This window comes from Desmodus rotundus, chromosome 2 (genome assembly GCF_022682495.2).
Source record: "Desmodus rotundus isolate HL8 chromosome 2, HLdesRot8A.1, whole genome shotgun sequence".
In the NCBI taxonomy this organism is placed as follows: Eukaryota; Metazoa; Chordata; class Mammalia; order Chiroptera; family Phyllostomidae; genus Desmodus; species Desmodus rotundus.
Window position 1 is genome coordinate 18,161,080 of NC_071388.1, and position 27,146 is coordinate 18,188,225.

A 27,146-nucleotide genomic window follows, 5' to 3' on the forward strand; every position below is an offset into this window, starting at 1 on the left:
ACAGGTCGCACCTCACTCCCAGGCAGCTAACAGTCACCCCCAGTTCATGTCCACAACAGCGCACAGGGCTCAGTGCCTCATTACTCTGCAAACAGTGTGGTGGCATCTCCTCCAGATTTCCCACAAACGTATCAAAGTTCATGCAGAGCCTCTAACAGGGAGCCAAGCAAGAGCTCCACCGGACTACCACTCGGTCTGGTTCCTAAAAGGCACTTCATTTTGTCTTCCCCCACAGATTGCCTAAGCAGAATTTTCAGGAAAAGCTAAGAGACGAGCTTCCGTCCAAGTGTGACTTTTCAAGCGAAAATTCTAGTGGTTTCTCCTATACCATGACTCATCTGAAAACAGGGAAGAGAGTGCTATAAGCAAGTCTGTTCTAACTCTTGAGTATTAGTCATCTTCACTGCTCCTAGCAGTAACTTCCTGCTTTCTCTTCTTACCCGCATTTAACCCTTCTCTGCTCCCCTCTGGTTTGGCATCAGGGTTTACTTGACCATGGTGATTCTCCACAGAGTTAACAAAAGATGTTACTGAGTCGGTGCTTCCACTGATCCATTCTGAGGAATTAAATGTTGGGGTTGCGATGTTTAATGTGAAAGAGCCATTCCTCCTGCCCGACAGTCACGGCTGCTGCCACCAGTGTGCTTGGCCATACTACTGTCCAACCTGGTTCCTTCTGGGTCACGTGCAGCCTTGTGCTATAATGATCCCTTCCATGGAAACCTGTGAACTCAACCCTGAACCTAGTCTTACAGAGTCAATCTCTTTCTCTCTCTCTCTCTCTCTCTCTCTCTCTCTCTCTCTCTCTCTCACACACACACACACACACAGAGCTTGTTCACACTGCTTCTGGGAATATGTGCCAATCATATCCCTCCCAGTATCCCTGCCCCATCAAACAGGGATTTCACAATAAAAAATTCTGATATTCTGATAAACTGGTATACTCTGGTACATCATGAACCAGTTAAAATTCCATAGATATCTTAACTCAGTGCTTTCAGGAGAGTAGTGTTAAAAGAAGATATAATCTGTATTTTTCAGACCACAAGATGCACCTAGATTTTAGAGGAAGAAAATAGGAAAAATATTTTGAAGCAAAAAATGTGGTAAAATATTTAATACATAAATAACATAATATTTCACCAATGTAAATGTAAGCTACATTTGGACCATAAGATGCACCCCCCCCAAATTTGGGAGGGAAGTGCACCTTATAGTCTGAAAAATATGGTAGTCAGGGCCTAATCCCAGGTATGCCTGGGTCTGAGACATGAGTTCAGACAACTACTTAAACTTTCACCTGCCTTCACATTTATAAAAAAGAAAGGTAACTCCATGCTTACTGAGTGTACACACAGAAAGCTAGAATCTTTAATATTAAACAATATTCCTTTTCCTGGTTCCTTGTTCAGGTTCACTTGCTTTCATACCACAGAAGTATCTTTACCAGCACCCCCTTGTGTGCCCACTAGTGATGCTGCCAGCGGAAGACCACCTTTCCAACCAAGACAACCCCTGACACCGCCCCTGGAGCGTGCAGAAATCTGTACTCTTGCTCCTGCTCTGACAGACATTCTTTAGAAAAGACAGATGTTCCCAATGAGTCTGGAACCCAATATGCTCAACCCCCTAATTACTTCTCTATAACAGAAGGAATGAGGGAGAAGTTGATGTGGGGGATGCCAGTCTTGATTACTTAATTCCACACAAGGGTAATAAACTTTCCAGTCTTAGAGAGTTCACAGAAACTTTACACTTTTCTCCTAGAGAGAGCTACAGGATATCCACCTGAGTGACCACGTGGCAAATCCCCTTACTTTCAGGATGAAAAAGTGTGATGCTCATGGAGGATAAATGACTCTGATGTACAATGGTCTTGTCCCAATTCAATATTCCTTCTACCATACTCCACCCCGTCCATTACAGTACTCCAGTTAGTCATCACAGAGACCTCCTCTATTCTTTGGGTAATGCAATTTGAGAAAGTTTTTGGTACACGTAACAATTTTGAACTAAATGAGATCAAGTACAGATTTAATGGTAATTACATCTTGCAATGTTTCACAAAGGTAGGCTGAAGCCCAGGAAATGAAGACGCTCTTTAATTCTCAGGACAAATCTGAGGACAACACAAAAAACAAAACGAGAAACAAAACCTAGATCCCCTCACTCCCAGCTTGAGGCTCTTCTCCTGTATCACAGAGCCTCTTCATTTACTTTCAAACTCTTTTATCCACTTCACAAATAAGCTGCTCACTTATTTTTCCTATCCAAAGAAAGTCTGCTGGCTTTATGTTTTATGTTATTTAAAATATAGAATTACTTCAAATGTTTAAAATTATTACTCTAAAAAACGAAGCTTTGTCTCACATAAATGCTGCTGCTATTCTACCATGACCACTCACCCTGTTAATAAGTAACATTAATGAAAATAACTTACCAAGAACTGCCAGCTGAATCTTCTTATTTCCAACACCAGGGGCTTTTTTCACTTTGCACTGATATGTGCCAATATCTGACAACTGTAAATTGGTTACATTTATTGATGCATCCCCAGATTTGACATCACTACTTGTAAAATGTACTCGTCCTTTCAGATCTGGATAGTAGTCGTCATAAATTTTGTCACCAGAATATATGATGATCTAAAAGAAAATCAAAATAAGACATGAAAATAACAACAAAGCAAAACCTGTCTCACTAAAGGTGCTCTGGATACACTGTGCAACTATGGGAGCCAAAAAAACCCCCAAAACCGAATGAGAACACATATCATGAGGAAACCTGCAATTATCCAAAGCAAGATTAGGGAAACGTTAAGAGATCAATGTGCCCCTTGAGTATGGTCGCACTCTCATTTGACTGAAACCAAGGCCCAACGTGATAAAGCAATGTAGCCCTGAATTAGAGTTGAGTCAGCGCAACTGGACAAGAACATAGATTTGTGAATTCCTGTACAATCTATTTCTCAGCTGCCTCAGAGGCTGCAGTCAGTATGTATGTCAATCAAGTGTATAAAATTAAGTATACACCACCACCATTCCCCCAAAAAGGGCTTACGATAATTTACCTGTGAAATCTAACATGAAGTCAAAAAAGACATTTTTTGTCTGAACACTAAGTTGGAGAGTTAATAGTTAATACTTTAGGGTTCTAGATCTTAGTAGATAAAAATCCTAAAATAAGCCTCTTAAGATGGGTGCCCTGGTTAACAGGACCTTTCAATGAGTCTCATGTGAGTAACAGCAAAGGCCCTTTCCCAGTTCCACTGAGCCTCCTGAGCCAGTGACGGGCTTTTGTGGATACTGACAAAATCCTTCTTTCTGGTCAGCTGTGACCCAAGGGCCAAAGACCAGTGGTGCCAGTCAAATAATAATCAGAAAACAGACTACAGTCCACAGTCTGCAAATAATCTTCTTTCTCCCAGATGTTAATTATGAACAACAGTACGGTCAAAATACATGTCCTCTGTGGGAATTTCTTGAGGGCAGGGACGTGGGCTCTCTTCTGTACTCTCGCCTCTCTACCATGCTGACCCCGACTCTTAATTCACTACAGATCTTTTACTTCTGTAAACACTAAGTGTCTGCTTCTAGGAAGCACTCAATAGCAGTTTGCTAAGTAAACAGTTGTAAACAGCCATGACTTCAGTTTGCTGCATTTCTCGCCACACCCACGTGTCAACAGCAACACCCAGAACCCCTCAAAGGAGGCTGCCCCGTCTTCCTCGGTATTTAACTGTGGACTCCTGAGAAAGTCCAATCTATTGTACTTTCAGTCCCTCAAGTTGCTACACGCACACTTAATAGTGTTTAGAAGGCGGCCTGACAAATAAGAGATGTGTCCCCACTGTTAAGTTCATTTTGTAAACTGTCTTGGTATTTTCCCACAAAAGCAATGTTATAAGTGGAAGTTAAGAAATGTGGAAGTACTGTTTACCAGGCATTTGATTCCTCTTCCCAACCCTGCAGGGTGGTGGTACTACACATTTTTTCCTTTAGCTCCAGGAAAGCAGTGGCTCTCACAGATCAACTCTTGTGCAGAGTCACACAGCTAAGATGCAAACCACATCCCTTTGAGTTGGCACAGTATACTGGCTTCATTAACATTCCTACATGACTCATAGGCTTACAAGATACTTACGCAGACGGCATTTCAGTGAGATCTCACTACAGTCTTAAGAGGTAGGTGTCTTTGATCCCGTTTGAGGAAACAGAGGCTCTGAAACATGGAAGGCAGCACAGGATGGTGCAAAGGATAATAAGGTGCGGGGCGAGGGAGGGGGAGGGTCGGAGAAACCTGGGTTGGAACAACAGCTGTGATGTTGCCAGTTGTGTGACTCTGCGAGTGTTCCTTCAAATCTCTAGAGCTCTGTTTTCTCCTCTTGGTGTATAAAACAATAATTCTCATCTTCGAGTGCTGCTGTAAGGCTTCAATATACATAATTTGAGTATATGAAACGCCACAGAGCACATGGAGTAAGGACACAGAGCAGTAAGGACATAGTACATGGTAACTATCTGCTGACTACAGAGATCACACAGGGAGGAGGGATGGAAATTGCTCCAGCCCAGTCCCCCACCATGCTGCCTGCTAGCACAAATACATTAAAATAAGGGCTCAGCTAACAAGTAATGTATCTAAGTCTATGGAAGCATTCTCTTCTGCGCCAGTCTCTCCCTAAACCTGCTAGCTTTCTTCTGGCCTGATTTTACTGTGTTTTACACCGTGTGGCTAGCTTTTTAACCCGTAAGTCCTGTGGGAAACAAGGCTGTGTCTCCCATTCAACAGAAGACCTCGGGCCTCCTCCCATGAATGGATACAGAAGACTACAGACACACACTGGGCTTCTTGGTCTCTAGAAGCACCTCGTTATGGCTTCACTCAGAATTCTTAAGCCATTTAACACCTGCCCTCTCTATCCATTCATCTTGACGTGAGTGGAGTCCTGGACTTGAAAGGGATATGGGCCCTGCGCTGCCCATAGGCATGAGGGTACGCAGGACCTGAGACAGAAGCCTGTGGTCTGGGTGCTGGCCTGGCCTGGAAGGGGTGGGGTGGGAAGAACAAGGCAAGGAAGGAGGGGACAGGGTATCTGGGCTGAGCAGACAGAGTGAGTCAATTTCCACTTATTTTGCTTAGGGAGACAGAAGGAATTTCCATGAGCATAATCAGGGCAAAGCTATAAGCCCTTGGAGTGTGTGGCCCTAGTCATTCTTTACTTGGGAAAGCACCTCAATTATGTCCGTTACAATTACATCATGGGCAAACTGCCTGAAAACATGCCAAAATAGTAATTATTTAACCGCACTGTTCAGCCATTGAACGGCTGAATAACCCCTTCTTTTATATGGACCATAAGTAAACATAAAATTTCTCTTCTAATATACATATACGTACACACATAGATACATATATGTACACATACATATGTATACACACACACACACAGTTGATTCTCAAACAACATGGGCATTAGGGGTACCAACACCCAGCCCCAGTCGAAAATTTCCACATAACTTTTGACTGCCCCCAAACTTAACTGCTAATAGCCTACTGCTGACTGGGAAGCCTTACCTATAACAGAAACAGTCAATTAACACATATTTTGTATGCTATATGTATTCTTACAATAAGTAAGCTACAGAAAAGAAAGTGTTATTAAGAAAATCATAAAGAAGAAAAAATCCATTTAGAGCATTTATTGAAAAAAAATCCACATATAAGTGGACCTGCGCAGTTCAAACCTTGGCTGTTCGCGATTCAACTGAATTACCATATTCCTCTAATATGTGGACTTATTTTTCTCTCCCTGATTTAATATAATTTATTAACATTGACTTTATTTTTAATTAAATGTGTCAGATGAAGCTAATGTGCAACATTCTAAATTAAGTAAAATATTATGGTACAATTAAAAGGCAAAGTGTGATATACATATATATATAGAGAGAGAGAGAGAGATGAGATTATTGGGCAATTTTCCTCCTTTGTGCTACTTTTGACGTTCCAAGTTTTCTACATTAGGCTCTTATTACTTTGTAATTTAAAAATTTTCTGAAACAGTATTTTGATATTTAATTTTTGAAGTTAGTATTAAATATTTTATCCATTGCTATTTTGCTAGGAACACTTTGCTTTTAAAGAAATTCATTATACAGGATGTTTACCTTGAAATAATACAGAGAACAGACTTTGCAACAGTGTAACTGTTGTGTGCCGTTATACTTGATGACTCTTTCACTTGTATCAGAATCCTTGGGTTAGTTAAAAATTCTATCACCTTTTCAAAAGTCTAGCTTACTCACATATTATGTCCCTTAACACGTATTATGTATATTTGTGCCACACTATCATGTTTGCTCCACAACTTTCTGACTCACCTACACTTCACAATCCAGATGTTCAGAAGGTTCACAAGTCATGCCCCGCACACCTATGTGATCAGCACAGTGATGGGCACTGAAGACAAGTTCCAGAAACATCTGCTGAGTAAGCGAGCACTCAGCAAACTTACCACTTGATCCACCTTCTGATTATCAGCTGGTGATAGCAGCCACTCAATGTCCAATGGCCCCTGGTCTTCTGGACTCTGTGTGAACTTGCATGGCAAATAGGCAGTTTCCCCTTTGGCCTTTTCAATCATGTGTTCAGGACTGGTGATACTCAAACTGCTGGTCACATCTAGGGAACAAAAATACGCACATGGACTAAATGTCTGCTCGCTCAGCGCACCCAGCCTGTTCAGAAGGAACACAGGATGTGGTGGAAACAGGATGCGACTTGGGACCGGGGTAAAAGAGTTCAAACTCAATGGTGCCCAGTTTTTAGTTTGTGCCTTTATAAAATTAGAATGACAATGTCTATGTTATTCAATAAAATTTCCTTGAAGAGCACTGTGAACTTGCCAACTTTATGGGAATATACGTTTCCATGTATAGAGGGTGCTTTATATCCAGGCAGATATTTCAAACTGAATTAAGCCAGAGGCTCCGAAAGGCCACTTGTGCCGCACCAATCGAAGCAAGGCCACATCATTCATGCTTGCCTCGGCGCCACACACACAGCGGGCACTCCTGGCCACTGGGACGCGTGCTGATGAATTGTGACACGTCTCGCTGCCAAGACTTCTTCAATTCTAAATGTCTATTAAATTTGATTCTGTAACTTTTATTAAGTACTTTAAAGTATTTCTAAGCTAAGAGAGTAGATCTGAAGAGTTCTCATCACAAGAAAACAAAACCTTTTTCTTTTCTTTGTGTGTGTGTGTCCACATAAGCTGATGGATGTTAACCACACTCATTGTGGTGATTATGTCACAATATACACAAAGTCAAATCTGGCTGAACATCTTCAACTTGTACAATGCTGTATGTCAGTTGCGCTTCGATAGAACTGGGGAAAAGTTGTTATATAGTTCTAAGCAATAAATTTTGATGGCAATTCAAAAAAGGGTAAACTTGTCAATTTATATAGTTTAAATTTACCAAATAGTGGATATCAACATTAAGACATTTTCTTCATCCCTTTCCATTATCCTTCTGAAAAAGTCAGTCATGTTTATTCTATTTTTTAAAAAATCCATCTGAAAATTCCAACATTCTGAAATCTGTATACCATTTCTATCTAGATCACATTTAAAAGAAAATTAATGCTAAATAGCAATACTTGAAAAATATGCAAAAGGCAAAATAAGATGTCCTGGGCCCCAAAGAAAAATTCCAGGATACTCTTCTGATTGAGTTTGTCACAAAGGGATGGCTTAGTCCCACTGAAACATTATAAGAACTAAAACAAGTCTCCTTCTTCTTGACTTGGGGGGATGAGCACACAACACAATATAGAGATGATGTACTATAGAACTGTACCCCTGAAACCTATATAATTGTATTAACCAATGTCACTCTAACATTTAGTAAAAAAGGAAAAATTTAAAATAATAAGTCTCCTGGTTGCTAATGGTTTATAACAAATCTACATGCCTAAAAGGTAAAAATAACCTGTGAGCAAAATGGTACCATTTCTTGATCTATGTAAGAGTAAAAATACCAAGTTTAATCAATTCACATCTTGTTTTTCAAAAAAAGCAATTTTGTTCATATCATTTTACACATAAACATAGGTCTGTTCACAACTTATGTCCTAAGAGAAGATTGGAGTTTCAACAAGCTAACTTGGTATAAAATGAAGATTTAGTCTATAAATGAACTATCACACAAAACTTAATTTTTTTTAGTATTTGCACTCTAAAAGTTTGCATAGCACTTTTAGATGACATTTTCTGATGTGTAACTCAAATATCTAATGTGTGCAGAACCAAAGTTTCAACTAAACAGCAGATTCCAGCAACACTAACTTCCAGGGTTGGACAAGGACCAGGAAGAGGCCGGAAGCACCTAGATGATGGTACACAGATTCTGGTTCTCTCCCTTCTTTGCCTCTGCTCCCACCATAAAAATAAAAGCAATAGAGAAACATTTAAAGTAAGGAAATCCGAATCCTAGTTCTCCATAATAAATTCTGCGAGAATAAACCAAAATGAAGAATTAAGTTATTAGCCACCCCATGGTCCTTTCCCTTAGCACACTGACTATCACTGGAAATAAAATGTTAACAGCCCTGACCAGGGAAGTTCAGTTGGTGGAAGTACCGTCCCATACCCCCAAAGGTTGTGGGTTCAGTCCTTGGTCAGGCTACGTGCGGGAGGTAACTGATCAATGTTTCTCTCTCACATTGATGTTTCTCTTCCTTTCTCTCTTTCCCTAAAAGCAATAAGCATATCCTTGGGTGAGGATTTAAAAAAAAAGTTAATAAAGTTGAAGCCAAAAGACAGAAAATGAAAGCGAATCCAAGTTACAGCCAAGACGATTTATATTCAAGCACCATCCTAAGCTTTTAATCACATTTTAGTGCACTCCTTAAACAGCAGATTAAAATGGCCACAGACGCTCTGTTACCTTAAATCAGAGGCTGGCATAACGTTGACCAATAGAATACAGCATGAGTGCTGCTGATTTGAGGCTCGGCCTCACGAGGCCTTGCTGCTCCGGCTCTGGCCCTTTCAAACCCCTGCCACCGAATGAACAAATCACATGGAAGAGAACCGACGTGTTTGACCAACAGCTGGAACTGCCCAATATGCAGCCTCCCTAGACCCCCCCAACAGTCCAGCCCGCTGGCTACAGGCCACGAGTGAGCCTAGAGCTTCCCCTCTAAGTCTGGACTAAACCAGCAACCCACAGAATCAGGAACTAACATGTATTTTTATTTTAAGTCTCTGTAGTTTGGGTTGGTTTGTTACACAGCAAAGATTGATGAAACACCATCCAAATTCACTAACTCAACCCAAATGGACTACTTCATATTGCCCAAAAAAGTCCATTCTACTGCAATCTGCATTTCATATCCATATTTCTTTCTACCTAAAGTTCTGTGATTTGATGTTTATGTGTGTGATCTCAAGTATCTCTCCTGAATGAATATTCAATCCTGTGAATACATACACTATATCATTTTTAATAAACTCAGTTCCATTCCTACCTCATTTACCAACTTCACCTCATTCTTCTACTTCTCCAGCCTACAATGATTTTTGTTTTTCTGCAAATGCTCCCAGTATGTACTTTATTTTCTGCTATCTGTATCACCCTTTTTACCTTAGTATATACTATTCTGGAGACTTTTCTTTTATAAACTTTATCGTGAAGTTGACTAAGGTAGGCTCCATGGTTTTGTCACAGCTTCTAGATGTTGATGAGCTTACCTTCTGCCCATACTGTCTACCTTGTTTTTTAAATTTTTAAAAAGATTTTATTTATTTATTCTTAGAGAGGGGAAGGGAGGGTAAAAGAGAGGGAAAGAATCACCAATGTGTGGTTGCCTCTCATGCACCCCCTACTAGAGACCTGGCCTGCAACCCAGGCATATGCCCTGACTGGGAATCGAACCAGCGACCCTTTGGTTCACAGGCCGGTGCTCAACCCACTGAACCACACCAGCCAGGCTACCTTGTTTTTTTGTTTTTCCTAAATGTTGATTTACCATTGAATCATTATTAGCTCCATTAGGGTTAGGAGAAATTGTGGGTGCCTTTATGTCCTCTTGTAGTTCCTTGCACATTAGTAGAAAAGAATTGGTGGCTAGATTATAAATTTGATCAATTTCAGAAATGCTGAAAGAGCATTAATTTGTCAGCTTTAGATTACTCTTGCTACTTAAAGAAAGAGCTCCTTTCTATAGCTACTATGATTTGTCATCTGTATTTAATTGATCTCAGTAGTAATACTTTATGTATTAGGTAAGATAAAAACAATTGAGTACACTCCCGAATGAAAACTCCATTCTAAAATGTACAAAGGCATAGCCCCAAAATATGGGAGTAAGGATGAGAATGAAAATTTGCTATTAAAAAAAACAATTAAAACTTTCTGATTACTCTGTGCTTTAGGGTTTTTATTTTGGAAAAATCAAATTAAAAACTTTAATGACAAAAGACATCTAAATGTGTCTAAATTCAAACTCTAACCCTGCTCTCAATAGTTCTACCTACAAAGACATTCTAATAAAATACAACTTAGTTTACATAATAGTATCCTTCGTTCTTAGTCGATAGATAAAAATTACTTTATGTTTAAAAAAGTACCTTAGAAAAGTTACATATATATAAAAGTAATCTGGAAAGACATATACCAAACTGTTAACAGCAGATACCTTTTTGAGAACTGAGACTTTTAAGAAAGGTGGTTGCCCATTCTTGCTTTATACTGAGATGTTCTTAATGTGTATATTACTAAAGAAAATTTAAACAGACTTGTAAATGGCTTTCAGTATGTCTTTTCCAAAAAGTGTTTAAAACATTCAACTGCTCTTCATTGTATTACACTGGAAATGAATTAAAATCTCAAGGTTATACAAAATAGTTATAGGGTTTCCTAGCAACAAAGAAGGGGCCTCTTTGCACAGAGGCAGTTTTTCAAGTGTTGATGTATGCAACATTACACTGTAGAAGCCAAAAAGCACTTTTTAAAAATTTTATGAATACTTTTCAATTACAGTTGACATTCTATATTATTTTGTGTTAGTTTCAGTGGTTAAACCAGCACATACTTTACAGTGACTGCCCCGATATTTCAAGTAGCCACCTCGCACCATACACAGTTATTACAATATTACTGACTATATTCAAAAGGCAAATACTTGGTCTCCTTGAAGTGTCTCGGAATTCTTTCCTAATCTATTTATGAAGCAAACAACATGGTAATTTAAATGGCAGAATCAAACAGAGTCTGAAAATTAATCAAATAACAAATCTCTTTATAACTTTATTCAAGTTTGTATTCAGAGTATGACAAAATATGTAGCACATTATCAACAAGTATGCGCAGGGTGCACTTAAGTACTCAGCGCTGGGTTACGTAACATCTCCCAACTCCAAATCGTTTGGGTCCGCCGCGTTTCTTTTCCTCCCAGTCTGACTTCTACCTGAGCACCAAAATGCCAAGTTCATCAATGCGCTTTTTTAATCCTTTATGTCGTCCATCTACTGCTAAGGCCTCAGATATGTTTCTACCCCGAGAATGGAGAACTGGAGACCATGGAAAGCACTAACTACAACTGGAGAAAGAAGGCAATGCTTGAAACAGATAACCTGCATTGATTTCTTTAATCATATTTTCAAGTCTAAGCTACATGTTAGCTGGGATGCTCTTCAGCTCCCCACCCCCACTTATGGCAATCTTAAAATCATAGAAAGTGCTCATGAAACTTTGCGATTGGTTCAAAAAAGGAGAGAATTCAACATGTGAGAACTCTTAATAATGTTTTGGGTGAGGAAAGCCTTAGAGAAAAAGAGAGGAGAATCACAAAAGCTATGATGGGAAAGAGACTTAACTGTATTAAATATTTTAGATTAGAAAAACAACCAGTTTGCATTCAACACACTTACTGAATGAAGGAAGGTTTTCTGTTATTTTAGTAAACAAATAAAAGGAATGCTTTGAAATATGTTTTCTGTGTATTTACCTACATCAGCAAGACAGAAAAACATGAAGTCTGACCAGCGACGACATGTGCACGGGGATTTTAAAATCACATCCGTGTGTAGAACGCAAGCGGCGACAGGTGAGGTCTTTCCTACCCTGTATCCACACTGAGTATTTCACATTTGATTTTGAAGCCAAAGACCATAATTGCTGATTGCCACTGGCTTCCTTTTTAGCAAAGCAAGAATTCAGCTACTCAGCTAACAGATAAAAAGTAAAAGTATCACAGGCACAAGTAGCTTCATACCAAAGAAGGGAAAGAGAATCTACCAGAGATGAAAGATGATCCACTTGAAAACACTGGAGAAAAATTAAGTTCTAATGTGGCTAAAAGCAGGTGAAAATAAAGTAAGACTGTTAACTCTTAAAGATGGAACTGCATAGGGGAAAGTGTTCTGGAGGCCTGGGGACAATCACATAAGGAAATCAAAGCAATCAGAGAAAGCACTCAGGGGAAAGATGTGAGGTCCCTGTTTGTGGAGCACCTGTGCTTGTGCATGCTTTCCAGGTCTGAAATGTCCACTTCCTCCACCTAAGATCATCTCTGGCCATTATCTACAGGCTGCCAACCTTTCACCTCCTCTCCAAGGGTTTCCCTGATCCCCACAGACAGTCAGTGGTAACTGCTTTCGCCTATTACACAACGCTCTTTGGTAGACAGCTGTTTACAGGCCCCTGCCCTGAAGCACAGAGATCACTCAACAGATTTTCGGGGCATTATCTCTGGAGGGGAGGTTCCTAAGCCTTGTTTAGTGAGCCTTTCTGATCTGTGGTTAACCGCTAAACTGCAAGCAGAGGGAGGGCGGGCAATCGAGCAGAAGGAAGGTGAAGGAGCTCTAGAAAGAGGAGTAGTGATGGGAAAGAAGACCACAGACCTTGTAAGGACAGCACAGGGAGGGGCGCCAGGGGAAGACCTTGTGTCCAGGGAAGCAAAGAGGTGGAACAATGAAGCCCAAACTGGAGACACAGCTCAGAGGGAGGTGAGCAAGCCTGTCAGGTGCTAATGAGAACAGACAATTCCTTATTATTTGAATATCCATATTACAAGAAATGTTAGCAGATTTGGTTAAGAATTTGCCAACATTTTATTGCAATTTCATATACGATTATGTTAACATGAGAGAAATATGACACTAAGAAAAGTGTTCATGTGTCAGTATTCTAAACCACAAACTATGGATGAAGAAAAGGTGTCTATCTTTCAGCTGCCTCTAGAGCAACACAAAGCAGAAAACTGTTAAAAACTGATGTGTGGTTTCTCAAAATATCTGGAGTCATTCCAAAGATATTAACAGAAAGAAAGAAAAGAAAAATTATAAATAAAAATAATAAATTAACACCTAAAGTCCTGTATATTTCTTTGGTTTCTTGGAAAGTTGTATATTATGACCTTACTGTCAATCAGTTGTGATAAAAAATTGATTTGATATTGAGAATTTTGAGAAATGTCAAAGAATGTCATAAGGATTTACTATGTTAAATAGGACACATTCATTTGGATTGTTGAGTTCGGATCATAGAATATAGGAAACTTACATAAAAACACTGGCTGGTGTTGCTCAGTGGATTGAGTGCCAGCCTGAGAACCAAAGGGTCGCCAGTTTGATTCCCAGTCAGGGCACATATCTGGGTTGCAGGCCAGGCCCCCCGTAGGGGGTGCATATGAGGCAACCACACAATGATATTTCCCTCTTTCTCCCTTCCTTCCCCTATCTCTAAAAAATAAATAAAATCTTAAAGAAAATAAACTCAAAATGCATTAAAGACTTAAAGTAAAACTTGAAACCATAAAAACCCTAGAAGAAAACATAGGCAGTAAAATCGCATACATTTCTCATAACAATATTTTTTTCTGATATATCTCCTTGGATAAGGAAAACGAACAAACAAATAAAAACCAAACAAATGGGACTACATCAAACTAAAGAGTGTTTGCACATCAAAGGAAACCACCAACAAAATGAAAAGACAACCCACTAGATGGAAGAACACATTTGCTGATATATCTGATAAAGGATTAATATCCAAAATTTATAAGGAACTTATAAAACTCAACACTAAAAAACCAAACAATTGAACTAAAAATTGGACAAAGAACCTGAACATACTCTTCTCCAAAGAGGACAGCTACATGGACAATAGACTTGAAAAGATGTGCATGTCACTAATGAGGTAAATGCAAATTAAAAACATAATGAGCTATCACCTCATACCTGCAGAATGGATATCATCAATAAATCAACAAACAAGTGTTGGTGAGGATGTGGAGAAGTGGAAAACTCATGTACTGCTGATGGGGATGCAGACGGATACAGCCACTGTGGAAAGCAGTATGGAGTTACCTCAAATAATTAAAAATGGCACTGCCTTACAATGCAGCAGTTCCACTGCTGGGAATTTATCTGAAAAACCTGAAACACTAAGTCAGAAAAATATATGCATCCTTATGTTTTTGCAGCGTTATTTACAGTAGCCAAGATTTGGAAGCAGCCCAAATGTCCATGAGTAGATGAGTGGATAAAAAAGTAATATTCTATTTAAACAGTGGAACACTACTCGGCCGTCAAAAAGGAAACCTTACTGTTCGCATGACAGCATAGAGTGAGAGCATTATGTTAAGTGAAATAAGCCAGAGAAAGACAAGTGCCATATGATCTCACTCATATGTGGAATCTAATGACCAAAATGAACTAAAAAGCAAAATAGAGACAGACTCATAGATAGACAGAGGATAGGATGACAGCTGTTGGGGAGTTGGGGGATTGGGATGGGGTGGAGGGATTGAGCAAAAAAGAAAATATTCATGGACATGGACAACCGTGTGGTGATTGCAGGGGGGAGGGGAGCAGAGGAGGTGGAGGAGGATATAGGGAGATAAATGGTGGTGGAAGGAGACTTGACTTGGGACGGTGAACACACAATACAGTATACAGATGATGTGTTGTAGAACTGTGCACCTGAAACTTGTATAATTCTGTCAACCAGTGTTGCCCAATAAATCCAATAAAAAGGAAAAAAAAAAGATCCATGAGAATATCAAATAAACACAATAGTAAAAAATTTTTTTCTCTATCTCCTATTTGAATAACCCTACATTTTTTTTTTATAACTTTGAGGTCTTCCTCGAGGGCAGTGATTTATTTTCATGATTAATTCAAATAGTTTTAACTGTTAATATTTAAATGATGTACAGATAACATTTTCTACTTACATTTTTTATTTATAACATGTTTGCAGATTTTTGTGTTTGAAATGCATTAGTTTGTTTTATAAATTATGTACATATTCTGTATTCTTTAGAATAAAATACTAGTTTGTATATTATATTCCATTTTATGCAAAATAAATGTCGACATACAAACAAAACCAAAAACACAATGGTAAAAAATGATCCACTAGAGCAATGTTAAGAAATAAAATGGGCAAATCAGAAACTAGTATGTTTATTAACTGGGACTTGTATAATTTTGTTGTGTGTTGGATAAATATTGCAGAAGTCAGTGTTAGCAAGCAAATCATTGGCATATTTCCACCCCTGTTCAAAAATGCAACCACCATGATGCTGGGACTGTTTCTTTTCTCTCTTCACCTGGTATTAACTCCAGCCTGTGCTAACTTCATCCCCACCAGGAAATACTCTGGAGATGAGCAATATTTAAAAGTCACCTAAGTAGTGAGTGTCTCTAGAAAGCAAAAAGTAAGACACTTTAAGTATGTTAATACTAGTTAACTACTCCAAATAGACTTTAATACTCTTGGGGTATTAAAGAAAACACTTAAGGAAGATATAAATTACCATTTTTGGTCATGTATAATGCTCATCCATGTTTTTGTGCACTTTATACACAGAATTATTATACCCATTAATGTACCCATGGCGTATCATCATTATACCCATGTACAATGCGCATCCTTATTTTCCCCTCAAAAACTTGGGCAAAGTGCACATGATACACAGCAAAATGTGGTAGGCTCTTTGCTGCCTAGGACTTAACCTCAGTGTGTGCTACTCTGTACAGTACGTTAATAGGCATGTAGAAATAAATTAATGATGATGAGAAATCACATTTAATTCCTTATTTGATTTTCTGTGAATTTTTAAAAAATATAAATTCCCAGCTCTCTACCTACAAAAACTAATTTTAAAAAGCAGGAAATACACTGAGATGGAAACCATCACCTTAACAATAAATAGTAACTAGTAGTAATACTCAGTCACTATTGAGTATTTATTATGTGCCAGGTACTTTTCAAAATACTTCAAACACATCAATTCTTTCAATTCTCATAACAACTCTGAGGAAGGTACTAGTGTTATCGCTATTATAAAATGAAGGAACAGAGACACTGAAAGGTATTCAAGCTACTAAGTGAAGCGAGATAGAAATGTAGGTAGCCAGGCTCCCAAGCCAGAATGATCCTGTAAGTAGCAGCCTGGCAGTAAACACCCAGGGACACGGAGATTTCATTTTAAAAATCACTAGAGCCCTGACTGATGTGGGTCAGTTGGGCATCATCCCACAAAGCAAAAGGTCACTAGTTCGATCCCCAGTCAGGGCACATGGACAGGTTGCGGGTTCAGTTACGAGGAGGGTGCACACAAGATGAAACCCCATAGATGATTCTGTCTCATTTCAACATTTCTCTTCTTCTCTTTCTCCCTCCATTTCCCTCTCTCTAAAAAAAGTAAGTATAATCTTTTTAAAAAATCACTATAAAACACATATGTTATTACATCCCATTCCAACCACCATGGTGGATGTGGGTTTGGAATTTACACTAATCTCCTTCACTAAAGGCCTAAGGAGACAACGTTTTAGGTAGCACATGGCTCAGGAGTTTGGGTGAACTTTTTTGTAATACAGATATAGACGCCAGACTAGGAATCGTTGTCAAGTGTTTCACAAGAAAGGCTTGATCATTTTGGACACGTTGCTTCTCTAGGGCGCAAACATAAATTAAGGGTGTGGAATTGAATTATCTATTGCCCATCTAAATATGTCCTGAAGTTAGACCATTAATAAATCAACCAACAAGAAGCCTTCCCCCGACATTCATCCCCTCCCCTCGCCCCACCCCTCAAAGGCAGTAGCAGCAGTTCCCTGAGGGAACTCACCTCACAAGGGCAGAAGGGCAGACATGTCTGAAACAGTGGCACACTGGATTGCCGACGCGGTTCTGCCCATTAATGGCGCGGGCCCTACAGTCAGATCTGGGTTCCAATTCAAACTGAGCTAACTGCTTGGCCCCTGGCAAGGTTCTAGCCTTTTTAAGTATTAAGGCTTTCTTTACAGTGGGAATTAATAGTAATAATACCTCCTTTACTGTAGGGATTAAACAAAAAAAAAATGCATGCAAAGCATTAGAATAGTTCCAGCCTAACCTGGTGTGATCCTTTCAATAAACAGTGTCTAGTATGACAATTCACTGTCACCTTACAAACCTGTCACTCCTACTAGGGTAAACTCCTGTAGTATCGGGAAGGTATCTTTTCATGTTTTCTCTCTCACACTTACGCCACATAGGAAGAACTCAAAATTTGTTAAGTAAAAATCAGTGACACTGAAATGTATCTACTAGGTTTGTCAATCACAACATCATTGGTAACTAGGCCTAACCTGACTTAGTGAAGGCTTTGTGGGAAGGGGCAATGGGACATATCTGACTACAGAGGTGAAGTTTATGAGTAAAGACAGAAGTGGCTTAATTACTGCTTTTGAGGAACTTTTGAGGCTGTCAAGGACAGGAGAAAATTAGTGAACTGTGATGTGTGGTCAAGGAAAAGAAGTTTTTTCTAAAATAAGAAATGTAGAGCACATCTGAAGCCACAAGGCACCTTATGCCATCCTTACATCATTTTAATGCCATCTATATACATCATTTTAACTCTCTGTCCCTGAGACTCTCATGTGTATGGGGTCTCTGACTCTCTCACATGTGCGGCTACCATGTAGACATATGTATTAAATTTGGTTTTCTCTTGTTAATCTGTCTTAGGTGGATACATAATTGTGAGACCAGCCTAACGAACCTTGAGGACAGAGGAAAATTTCCTCCTCCCCCACAGTGGCAAGGCATTTCTTGGTCAATGTGAAGAAACCAGAAATCTGGTATAAGCAGGAGACTCGGGGGCAGAAGGGTTGGTACACAAGGTGGAGGGGGAAATGGTTTGCAGAGGCCAGTGGGGCCCCAAGAGAACAACCAGAAAACCGTGTTTTTACACTGCATAACACATCTGATCTTGTTAGCATAGGTAGTTAGCTAGTTATTAACAAAGGAAAAAAGCAAAGGGAATCAGACATTTTCAAGCCTCATAAACTAGGGAGCTGAATCAGATACTAAGCCTAATCTACTAGGGAGCTCAAGTGGACATTAAGCCTGTTTCACTAGGAAGCTGAGGCATTCACAGGCTCCCCAGGAGGCTGCCACATTCTCCACCCCCAGGACTTAATCCCCAAAGCAGACAGGAAAAACCTCCCCAGAACTGCTGCCCAGTACTGGGGTTACTGGGGGTGGGGTGGAATTTCTTTGCTGGGCACATGCACAGTAGAAACCAAGATGGTGCAGGGGAGTCCTTCTACCTTGAGGCAGGGCAGCAGGAGCCAAAATGGTGACATAAAGGAGCAGGGTCTAGCCTAGGATTAGGATCCAATTGGATGAGGTCCTGAAACCAAGAGGTCTAGGAGAGGGACTGGTTGAGGGGAGGGCCCAGCACAAGCCCAAGGGAAAAAGCCAGGAAGCAGACTGGGTACTTTGAAAGAGAGCTTGCTACTTCTGGAAAACCAAGAGAATATATTGAGGATTATCAGGAATCCCAGGGCAGTTGCTGCTAGAGCCTGCACACCCTCTACACCCCTGACGTTATATTATTTCCCTTCATTCCAATAAATCTTACCACTGTGCTTGAACTTCCACTATGCATGTGCCCTTTACAATTCATTTCTCGTGGCACCACAAGAACCCGTTTTCACCGGCAACCATCCGACCCCCACCCTGTTCTGCTGACTCCTTCCTCCAGATTGAAGTTTGCTGACAGTATAGCAATGATGTCTGCCTCAGATCTCCCAAAGCACTTATTTCAACACCTTGGCCATATGTATACATTATGTATTTACCTGCAAACTTCGTCCACAGAGATCGAGGTACTCTATAAGAAATATTTAATATATAATTTGTAAATCAGGGCCAGGGAAAATATAAATTACAAATGACAGCCAGATAAGAGGACTTAAGAATGTGAACATGCAGACAGATTTTAAGTATTTGTTGTATTGGATTGGGGTCCACCCCTTTCCCACTCCCCTCACTCATCTCAGGAAAGCATTAAAATTTCAATTCTGATCAAAATTAAGTCTCAGCCTTTTTTCAATCTGTGTAGTATATTACCCTCCCCCATGTTCTCTAGTACACAGATGCTATTTTCAAAATTCTCTGGCAAAGCAAATGCAAATAGGGTACTATGCATTATGGGTAAAACAGATCTGTTGCCATGGGGAATATTTTCACCACCTTCATAGAATAATCTGTATCGTTCCATTTGAAGAAATCTGCCTTTTCTTCCTTGCTCATAAAAAGCTCAGGCTCTCTTCCTTTAATTAGCATGAGACAGGAACAGTGAGTGACTAAGTACTTGGTGCAAAAAAAGGAAAAAAACTTAGGTGAAGATGAGATCACAGAAAAATACACATTATGGCAAAATGAGTAAATAATGTTATCTCTTTATGGAAAATCCCAAAGTTAATAAAGAAAGGGTGAATTACAATAAGAAAATCATCCCCGTTATAAGCAAGTCTAACTTGATTGCCTCAATCTTTGCATTAATTCCTTTCTTTTATTTTGCATTAATTCTTTTCTAATATCCCAAAGTAAATTTAAATTTTCCTAGCAACCATCACCACAGGCCATTCCGTCCCTATTTTCTCCATAAATTCATTTATTCACCCAAAGGCAAGTTAAAAAAATGTGATTTCTGTGCATAGTTTTTTCTGCTTTATACCTAAAATGTAAATGCATATAACTAATGAATAAGGACAGCTGATATAATTTTGTGTATAAGTTACAAATGGTCTGATAATTACAAGAAACTAAGTAAGAAACAAGAGACTTTATTTAGCTTGTTGCCAACAGGAACCACATGTAATACAAATAATCACTTTTGAGTTAAAATCTCAGCAGAGCATTTCCAAAGGCATGCCCCATTTGACAAAGCTATTCTGACAGCACGCCACACCCATGGTTTTTTTTTAGTTCGTTGGATGTTCTGATACTAGTTATGCTGGAAGGTACCTGGAACTAACGCTCCGAGTTCTAGACCCACGCTGACCCACACAGAGTAGGTGCTAGTCACCCACGGCTACTGAGCACTTGAAGTGTGGCTAGTGCAAATTGAGATGTGCCACAGGTCAAATATTGACCAGAACTCTAAGACTTAGTATAAAAATTAATCTCATTAGTGTTTACTTGGATCACATAAGGAAATATTTTGTTTATTTTGGGTTAAACAGAATATATTCTTGAAAATCTAGAAGGTCTCCCACCTCTGGCTTCCATGTTCCTACCAGGTATACCTGTTGGGGGCTGAGGAGGAGCCCGAGAGCTCCAATTCCATCTGAACCCCACCACTCACATAGCATCTACAGATGTGCTTAAAGCAGGACAGAAAAAAAAATTTCATAAAAAACATTAATATGAAGTGTTATTCCTACCCCAAGGTTGTCAGGAGAGTGGATTCAAATGAGATGCACATGAAATTGTCTTAAAAAAAATACCATAAGATCACTTTTCTAGCCCAGAGTTACCAGTTCATTCCAGAAGTATCAGATTTCACACTGTACTACCAAGTAGGTTAAAAAGTCTTCTCAATTCTTGCTGTAGAACTGCCCCAAACAAAACACTCGAAAGTTTTTGTCTGGTCTATTAGAGAAAATACCCAGGGGAACTGTCTGGTATTCAGGAGTTCAAAGCACTGTTCACTGGGGATCAGAGAGACTAAGTAGGGTCAGGTAGAGTCACTGTAATGATTGAACAAAGATGTGGCTGAACACATTGGGCTCGCTGCATCTGAATGTTCTTGAGATTCCTTGAGAGCACTTCATCCTTCCTTTGGACAAACCTATAAACCTCCCAAAGAACATACATCTACCCGTGACTTTCAACCTTTTTCATCACATGGCATACATGAACTAATTAAACATTCTGTAGCACATCAAAAAAATATATTTTTTGTCAACATGACTAAAAAAAGGTGTAACTCAGTTACGCCAGATAGCTACTGTTGTGTTGGCTGTTGTCTTTTTTTATTTTTTAATTTGAAAATCTAACTTAAAAGAGGTCAGTGACCCTCTTTTAGTCAGTGACCCTGACTAAATAGTAAGGTATTGCACGTTTTAAAAATTCTTGTAACACACAGTTGAAAATCTCTGATCTACCTTATGGGAAGGTGATCTACCTTATATTGTTTCTTCACAAAATCTATACACACTTTTAGCTCTTGGAAGTAAATGCAAACAGTCATTCCCATTCCAACTGATACAGTTATCTTCAAAAGAATGAAAGTAATTTAAGTTTCCAAAGAAAGTTGCATTGTCTCAGAATGTATAAACATGGGTTTATTTGACCGTTAATCCTTTTTCTCAGCAACTATCAAAGGACAAACTGAACCCTGCCGCTGCTCTCACACCTGCCCTAAAAATAGAGTGTTACTATCTCCTTCCCCTTGTCAACAGGGCTGGCAATAGTCTTTTCTTCCAAGAGCGTCCTAACCATTGAAATACATTGCAAATACTGCTGAGTCAAGTTAAGTAAGGCCTTTAAGGCTGAAACCCTAACTAGCTAACTGCTGGAAACCGGAAGGGGTGTGTCAATGAGGTGAGGAAGAAAGGCCTCAGAGGAGGCCAGTGGGAGACCACAGAGGAGATACAGTGTCTCTTTAAGTCACAATTTTGCATCTGAATGTAGAAATATTTTCAACTTCCTTGTCGATTTACTTTACATGGAGATAGAAATGGTTTCAACAAATTGTACAAATTACAAAGAAGTACCACTAAGTGAGCCCCAAGAGAACAAAGTAAAGCAGGAATTCTGCATCGTTTCCATGTGGATCACTTCACCAAGGCAAGGTGGCACCTCCGTCCCCCGCGTGCTCTGCCATTTGTACTTTCAGCTCCACTGAAGAAACCAGGTAGAAAATAAGGCAGGGAACCGGAGCCAGCAAAGTTTACTGCTTTTCACTTCCACGTAGCGCCACAGTCTTTAATAGAAACCGAATCTAATCCCAATACCAATCTAACAATTATTCCAGAATATTAGATTTGTCTTCTTAAACAATACAAAATAGGCAAAAGACAGTAAAATAGAGTTATAAGCTCATTTAAGTTAGATAAATTTTAATTACTTTCTGAGTTACTTTAATAACTATTTTAAAGTTCACATCCATTACTTGCTGGCCACCAAACGAACCAAGTCAAAAATTCAGTTTCAATTCTCACCTTTATTTAATTACACGCGATAATGATCTGTGCGTGATCGAGGAAAGGTGGAAACTAGGGCGGGGGCGGGGGGACAACAGGCTGCAAACAAGTTATTAAAACGAAACTGGAGTGGTATAAATTCTCTCCATTACTGAACATATGACACGTGACAAAGCTGACTGTGCAGGACACTGAGGCCAGCCCTGCTCACCTCTTCCACAATGTACCTATTCTTGATCTTCAAATGCTCCTTCCCCTCTAGGTCTTTTTCTCAAGCCCACAAACATGAACTGCCTAGTTCACCTTTCCCTATTTATCCTATTTATTCATTAACATGCACTGTGCCCTATACTGGGAATGCCATGAAGAATAAATAGACAACCCCTGACCTCACAAAATGTACAAGCTGGTGAAGGAAAAACAATCTCAATAAGGCATACTTGATATGTGCTACAACATGCTCCAGTATCGGGAAGTGCTCTTGTAGTAGGATGCCAAGGATGAAGCTATTCCAACCATCTGAAGAGAGACTGGTATAACCTGGAATAGTGGCTGCAGAGATATAAATGACTTCAAAACTGACTGGATGTAAACAGGTGGAAGAATAGGAAGAGACAAGTAAGATGACCAGATTTCTGCCTGGGCATTCTGGTGGATGAAATGCCATTTAATGTGGAGGCAACAGTGGTATGTAGACAGGTTTAACTAGAGACGCCTGTTTGAAGTCTCAACAGAGGCGTCCAAAGTGGGTGGTTGAAAACTATGGGCAAAGCTTGGGGAACAGTCTAGAAAGAGACTGGAGGCTGTAACGACTTAAGTGGCAGCTGGAACCATAAAGTGAGAAACGCCAACATTTAGGTAAAAGGAGGAAACTGGGCCTACAGAGGGAAATGAGGAACAAGGTTCCAGGCCCGGGTGGCTGGAAGTTAAAGGAGTCTTTACGGAGCCTTTACCTGCTGGCTTCTACATTCTCCCATGGGTCTGCTTCTGTCCCCTGGAATTATGGCCACATGTGCAAAGCATCACTTGTCAAAACAACTGCAAGTGTACATACAGGGTATTTCTCACTGTCCACTTACCTGACACCACTCCTAAATCGATTACAACCCAGCTTCACTCTCACTGCCACCAAAACTGTCCTCCCTATGAAATTAATGAATTTTCTGATTGTTCTTAACAATCTCCTAATGGGAAGACCCACTGGCCTCATTTCTGTGTCAGTTGCCTGAGACCCCCTCACCCTCCAGTTCTCCTCCGTTGTTCACCTTCTGTTTACTTGCTGGACGTGGCTGTTCCCCAGGGTCACATTTCCTCTTCTCTCCTAGTCCTCATGGCTTGTCCCAGTTAACCTTACACAGATGCTACCTATCTCCAGCAGCTCTTGATTCTCTATCACAAATCCTTGCCTTTCTCCTGGATGCGGTCCTTTGTTTAAATCTCCTTTACTGGATATTTCCACCTTCATTCCCCTCAGGCATCTCAAATACAACCTGTTTAAACTTAAGCTCATTGTCACCTCTCTAAAACTTGTTCCTCTTTGCTTTATCCCCTGTAGGTTATTGACATCACCATTCATGAAAGCCAAAAATCATTCGGCTTCTCTCCAACTTTTTCTTGCCACTCATTCAACCAGTCAGATATCAGGTTCTACTGCATTTCCCTCGAAACAACTTTCCAGATCAAAGAGGAAGCCCAACACCACTCTGCTGTGTTTCAACAGAAACTGTTCATGTCCAGATCACCCCAGATGGAGTCCTGGGTTAGATCCATCAGTTCTCCCTGCCTCCAGAACTGCCCTGGAGTGTTGCGCCATTCAAGAGAATGGTATTAGGGTGTAACCTCACTTCTTGGTGCCACTGCAGAGGATGGGGGAGAAGCACTTTAACTTCACAGATGTCTTTCATTCCTCATCCCTTTATAAGCTCTTGGAACAGCCTTCAGATCTCTGCCCATCCAAAGTGTGGTCGACAGTGATATATAAGGAACTTCTTAAAATGTCAAATCTCAGGCCCCACCCCACATTTCCTCTAGGAATGACTCTAGTGCACATCAGATGTTTGAGAAGTGCTGGCTAGACGCTTTACACTCGTATGCACCGAATTTCTTGACTCCCAAGGGACAACACACCCTTTCAGATCTTGGTGACTTTTAGGAGCTGTACCTTCTGCTGGGAAATTCCCATCAAACCTGCACCTAGCAGTCCTATACTAATGCAAGAGCCCCTAGCACAAGCACAGTAAATAAATATGTGAAGGATTGGATCATTTAATATATTAATTAACTGATGAGCCTGAGGTACTGAAGTGCATGTTAGAAGTTGAATGTTAAGCAGTTGGAATAAAGGCCCATGACTCAAAGGAAAGATGGGCGGGGCTGCAGTCTTTTTAAGTCACCAGCAACAATTTGGAGGGTAGACTAATGAACAGGGAAGGTCACCCAGTTTTCAGACAGAGACTGAGAAGAGGACTGTGAGCCAAATCAGGGGGAAGGCTGCCACTGAAGGGCTCTAATGGAGAAGGTAGTGTAAAACAGGTTCACAGGGTGGGAAAGGACCACAATGGGTGTCAAGTAGCTCCAAAAAATAAATGGATCTGGCACGCGTTATCGTTACCTTTGGCAACTGAAGCAGAGGTGGGGAGGGTGTGGAACAGAACAATGAGGCCAGAGATAAAGCAGGTGCTTAACTTCTTTAGACTAACCACTGAATGAGGCAAGGCTAGTGAAATGATCCCTACAAGGACCGAGAGAGAAAAGGAACTGACAAAGCAACGTCATACACAGGACCTAGTGGCAAAGCGGCCGAAAACTTTCAGTGAGCAACATTTGCTGAACACTTAGCTACCTGCCACGTGCCACAAGCTAACACCGACTGGGACTATAACAATGAACAACACAGGTTTCCTTGTTAGTGCCCCTGCCCTCTGACCTAGTGCAATGAGATAAATGGAGTAACTGATGGAGAGACCCCACAACAGATAGGTTAAGGAGCCAGTAGGTTAAGGAGCCAGTATAGGGTGGCTCGCCTTGGAGGAGAGGCAACTTTTGCTCTGGTGGTTGGTATAGTTGCAGGAATGTGAATATGAAAAGAGAGGTATATGGAAAGATAAAGCTCACATCTAATAATCTTCAATATACATACACGAATGAGAAGACTCCAGGAAAGCAGAAAGATAAACATCTCACTTTGCTCAACACGTCTGAGATAGCAGGACCCCCACTCTTGACACATAATGCAACCGAGGCACACAGAGAAGACAGAGGCCTGCTGCCATCAGATGGCTCAACAAGTGGCCAGTACATTTTTAGTTCCACTCAAGTTGACAGTGTGAAAAAATAGCAACACCCCAAACTTTAACAAGATCCCAGCTGCTGCTGCCGCGGCCGCCGGTACATGAGCCACATTAGTCTACAACACCAGTCTAAGCCTTGGATCCTCGTGGTTTCAACAAAGATAAAAGATTTAAAAGACTAATAATAAAAACTTTTGTATGTGGCACATAGCCAAGCCAAATAAATGATTCATAAACAGTAACAGAAATTTAGGATGTGGATTAGAGGTAATCAAAGAGTAAAGATAGTAGCTGCTTTAGAGGCAGAAGAGCAAGGATTAAGGAGGACATCTGTGATCTTGGCAAGTTATAGAACCACTCCGTGCCTCAGTTTCCCCTCTTGTACAAAAGGGATCATCATAATACATACCCTGTAGGGTTGCTAGGTAGACTGAGTATATGTAAACACCCTAGAACAATGCCTGGTATTTAATAACTGCTCAGTCACGGCTCTACTTTTACTACCATTGCTAATGCTCTACTACTTCTGCCACTGCCCTTGCTGGCACTGGAGTGTGACTTGCTGCTGGGCTGGCTATTAACATGCATCAAAAGGAGTTCCACCAGCAACAACAGTATACCCAAAACTCTTTACAACCCATGCAGAGACAGCGCTAAAGGAATCTCGACCACTGACAGCACGGCGATTTTTAAAGTATGTAAGCCCCCACCCTGTTTTGGCAATTGTAGGGTCATGCCACCACTCAGCTGGAGTTCACAGAACAGATTTCTAAAGGGGCAAGGAGTGGATGGAAAAAATAGTCAAAACCATACATCAATCAAACAAGTTTTGAGTCATCTACTAAGCTGGAAAATTAAAAATAGTTTTCTTGTTCAGCTAAAGACAAGAGACCTGTAATGAGACATTCACCATATCCTGCTGTACACTTTATGGGCAGAATAACCCTGTAAGTAACCACATATCCTTGGCTGAGACTGTGCCTACCACATTGAGGCACCCAGAAAAAACCCAGACTGTTATCCCAATATTCCTAGGAAAAAAATTCCTCTTCATGGTTTATGTTCTTCCTCTTCTGAGGTTTAGATGCAGCCTAAAACACTTTTTTCCATAGAGAACACAAACTTCGTGTTCTCCGTTTCAACTCCGGTTTGGTCCTTGACAAAACAGAAATGAGAATGTACCGTGTAAAATGGTTGCTGACCCTTCATCTTCTCCAGAAGATTGATTTTTGGAAATTTCAGCCAAGTCTAAATGACATGTATCAGAAAGGTGAAGGTAGTGCTATAGACTCAGATTGATGATTAGACTTGTTAATAGAATGTTGATCCCATGAGTAACCCTC

General features: G+C 40.2%; 1 protein-coding gene across 2 annotated transcripts in view; it reads right to left on the minus strand.

Annotated features, from left to right (window-relative positions):
• Nucleotides 1-27,146, minus strand: part of CXADR (CXADR Ig-like cell adhesion molecule) — a 52,000-nt gene that overhangs the window by 23,493 nt on the left and 1,361 nt on the right. For both annotated transcript variants that reach the window (XM_024562755.3, XM_024562747.3), the window contains exons 2-3: nt 6,521-6,687; nt 2,444-2,648 (exon numbers count right to left, since the gene is read on the minus strand). In XM_024562755.3, coding sequence (XP_024418523.2) covers nt 2,444-2,648; nt 6,521-6,687 — 372 coding nt within the window. The remainder of the gene's footprint in view (nt 1-2,443; nt 2,649-6,520; nt 6,688-27,146) is intronic.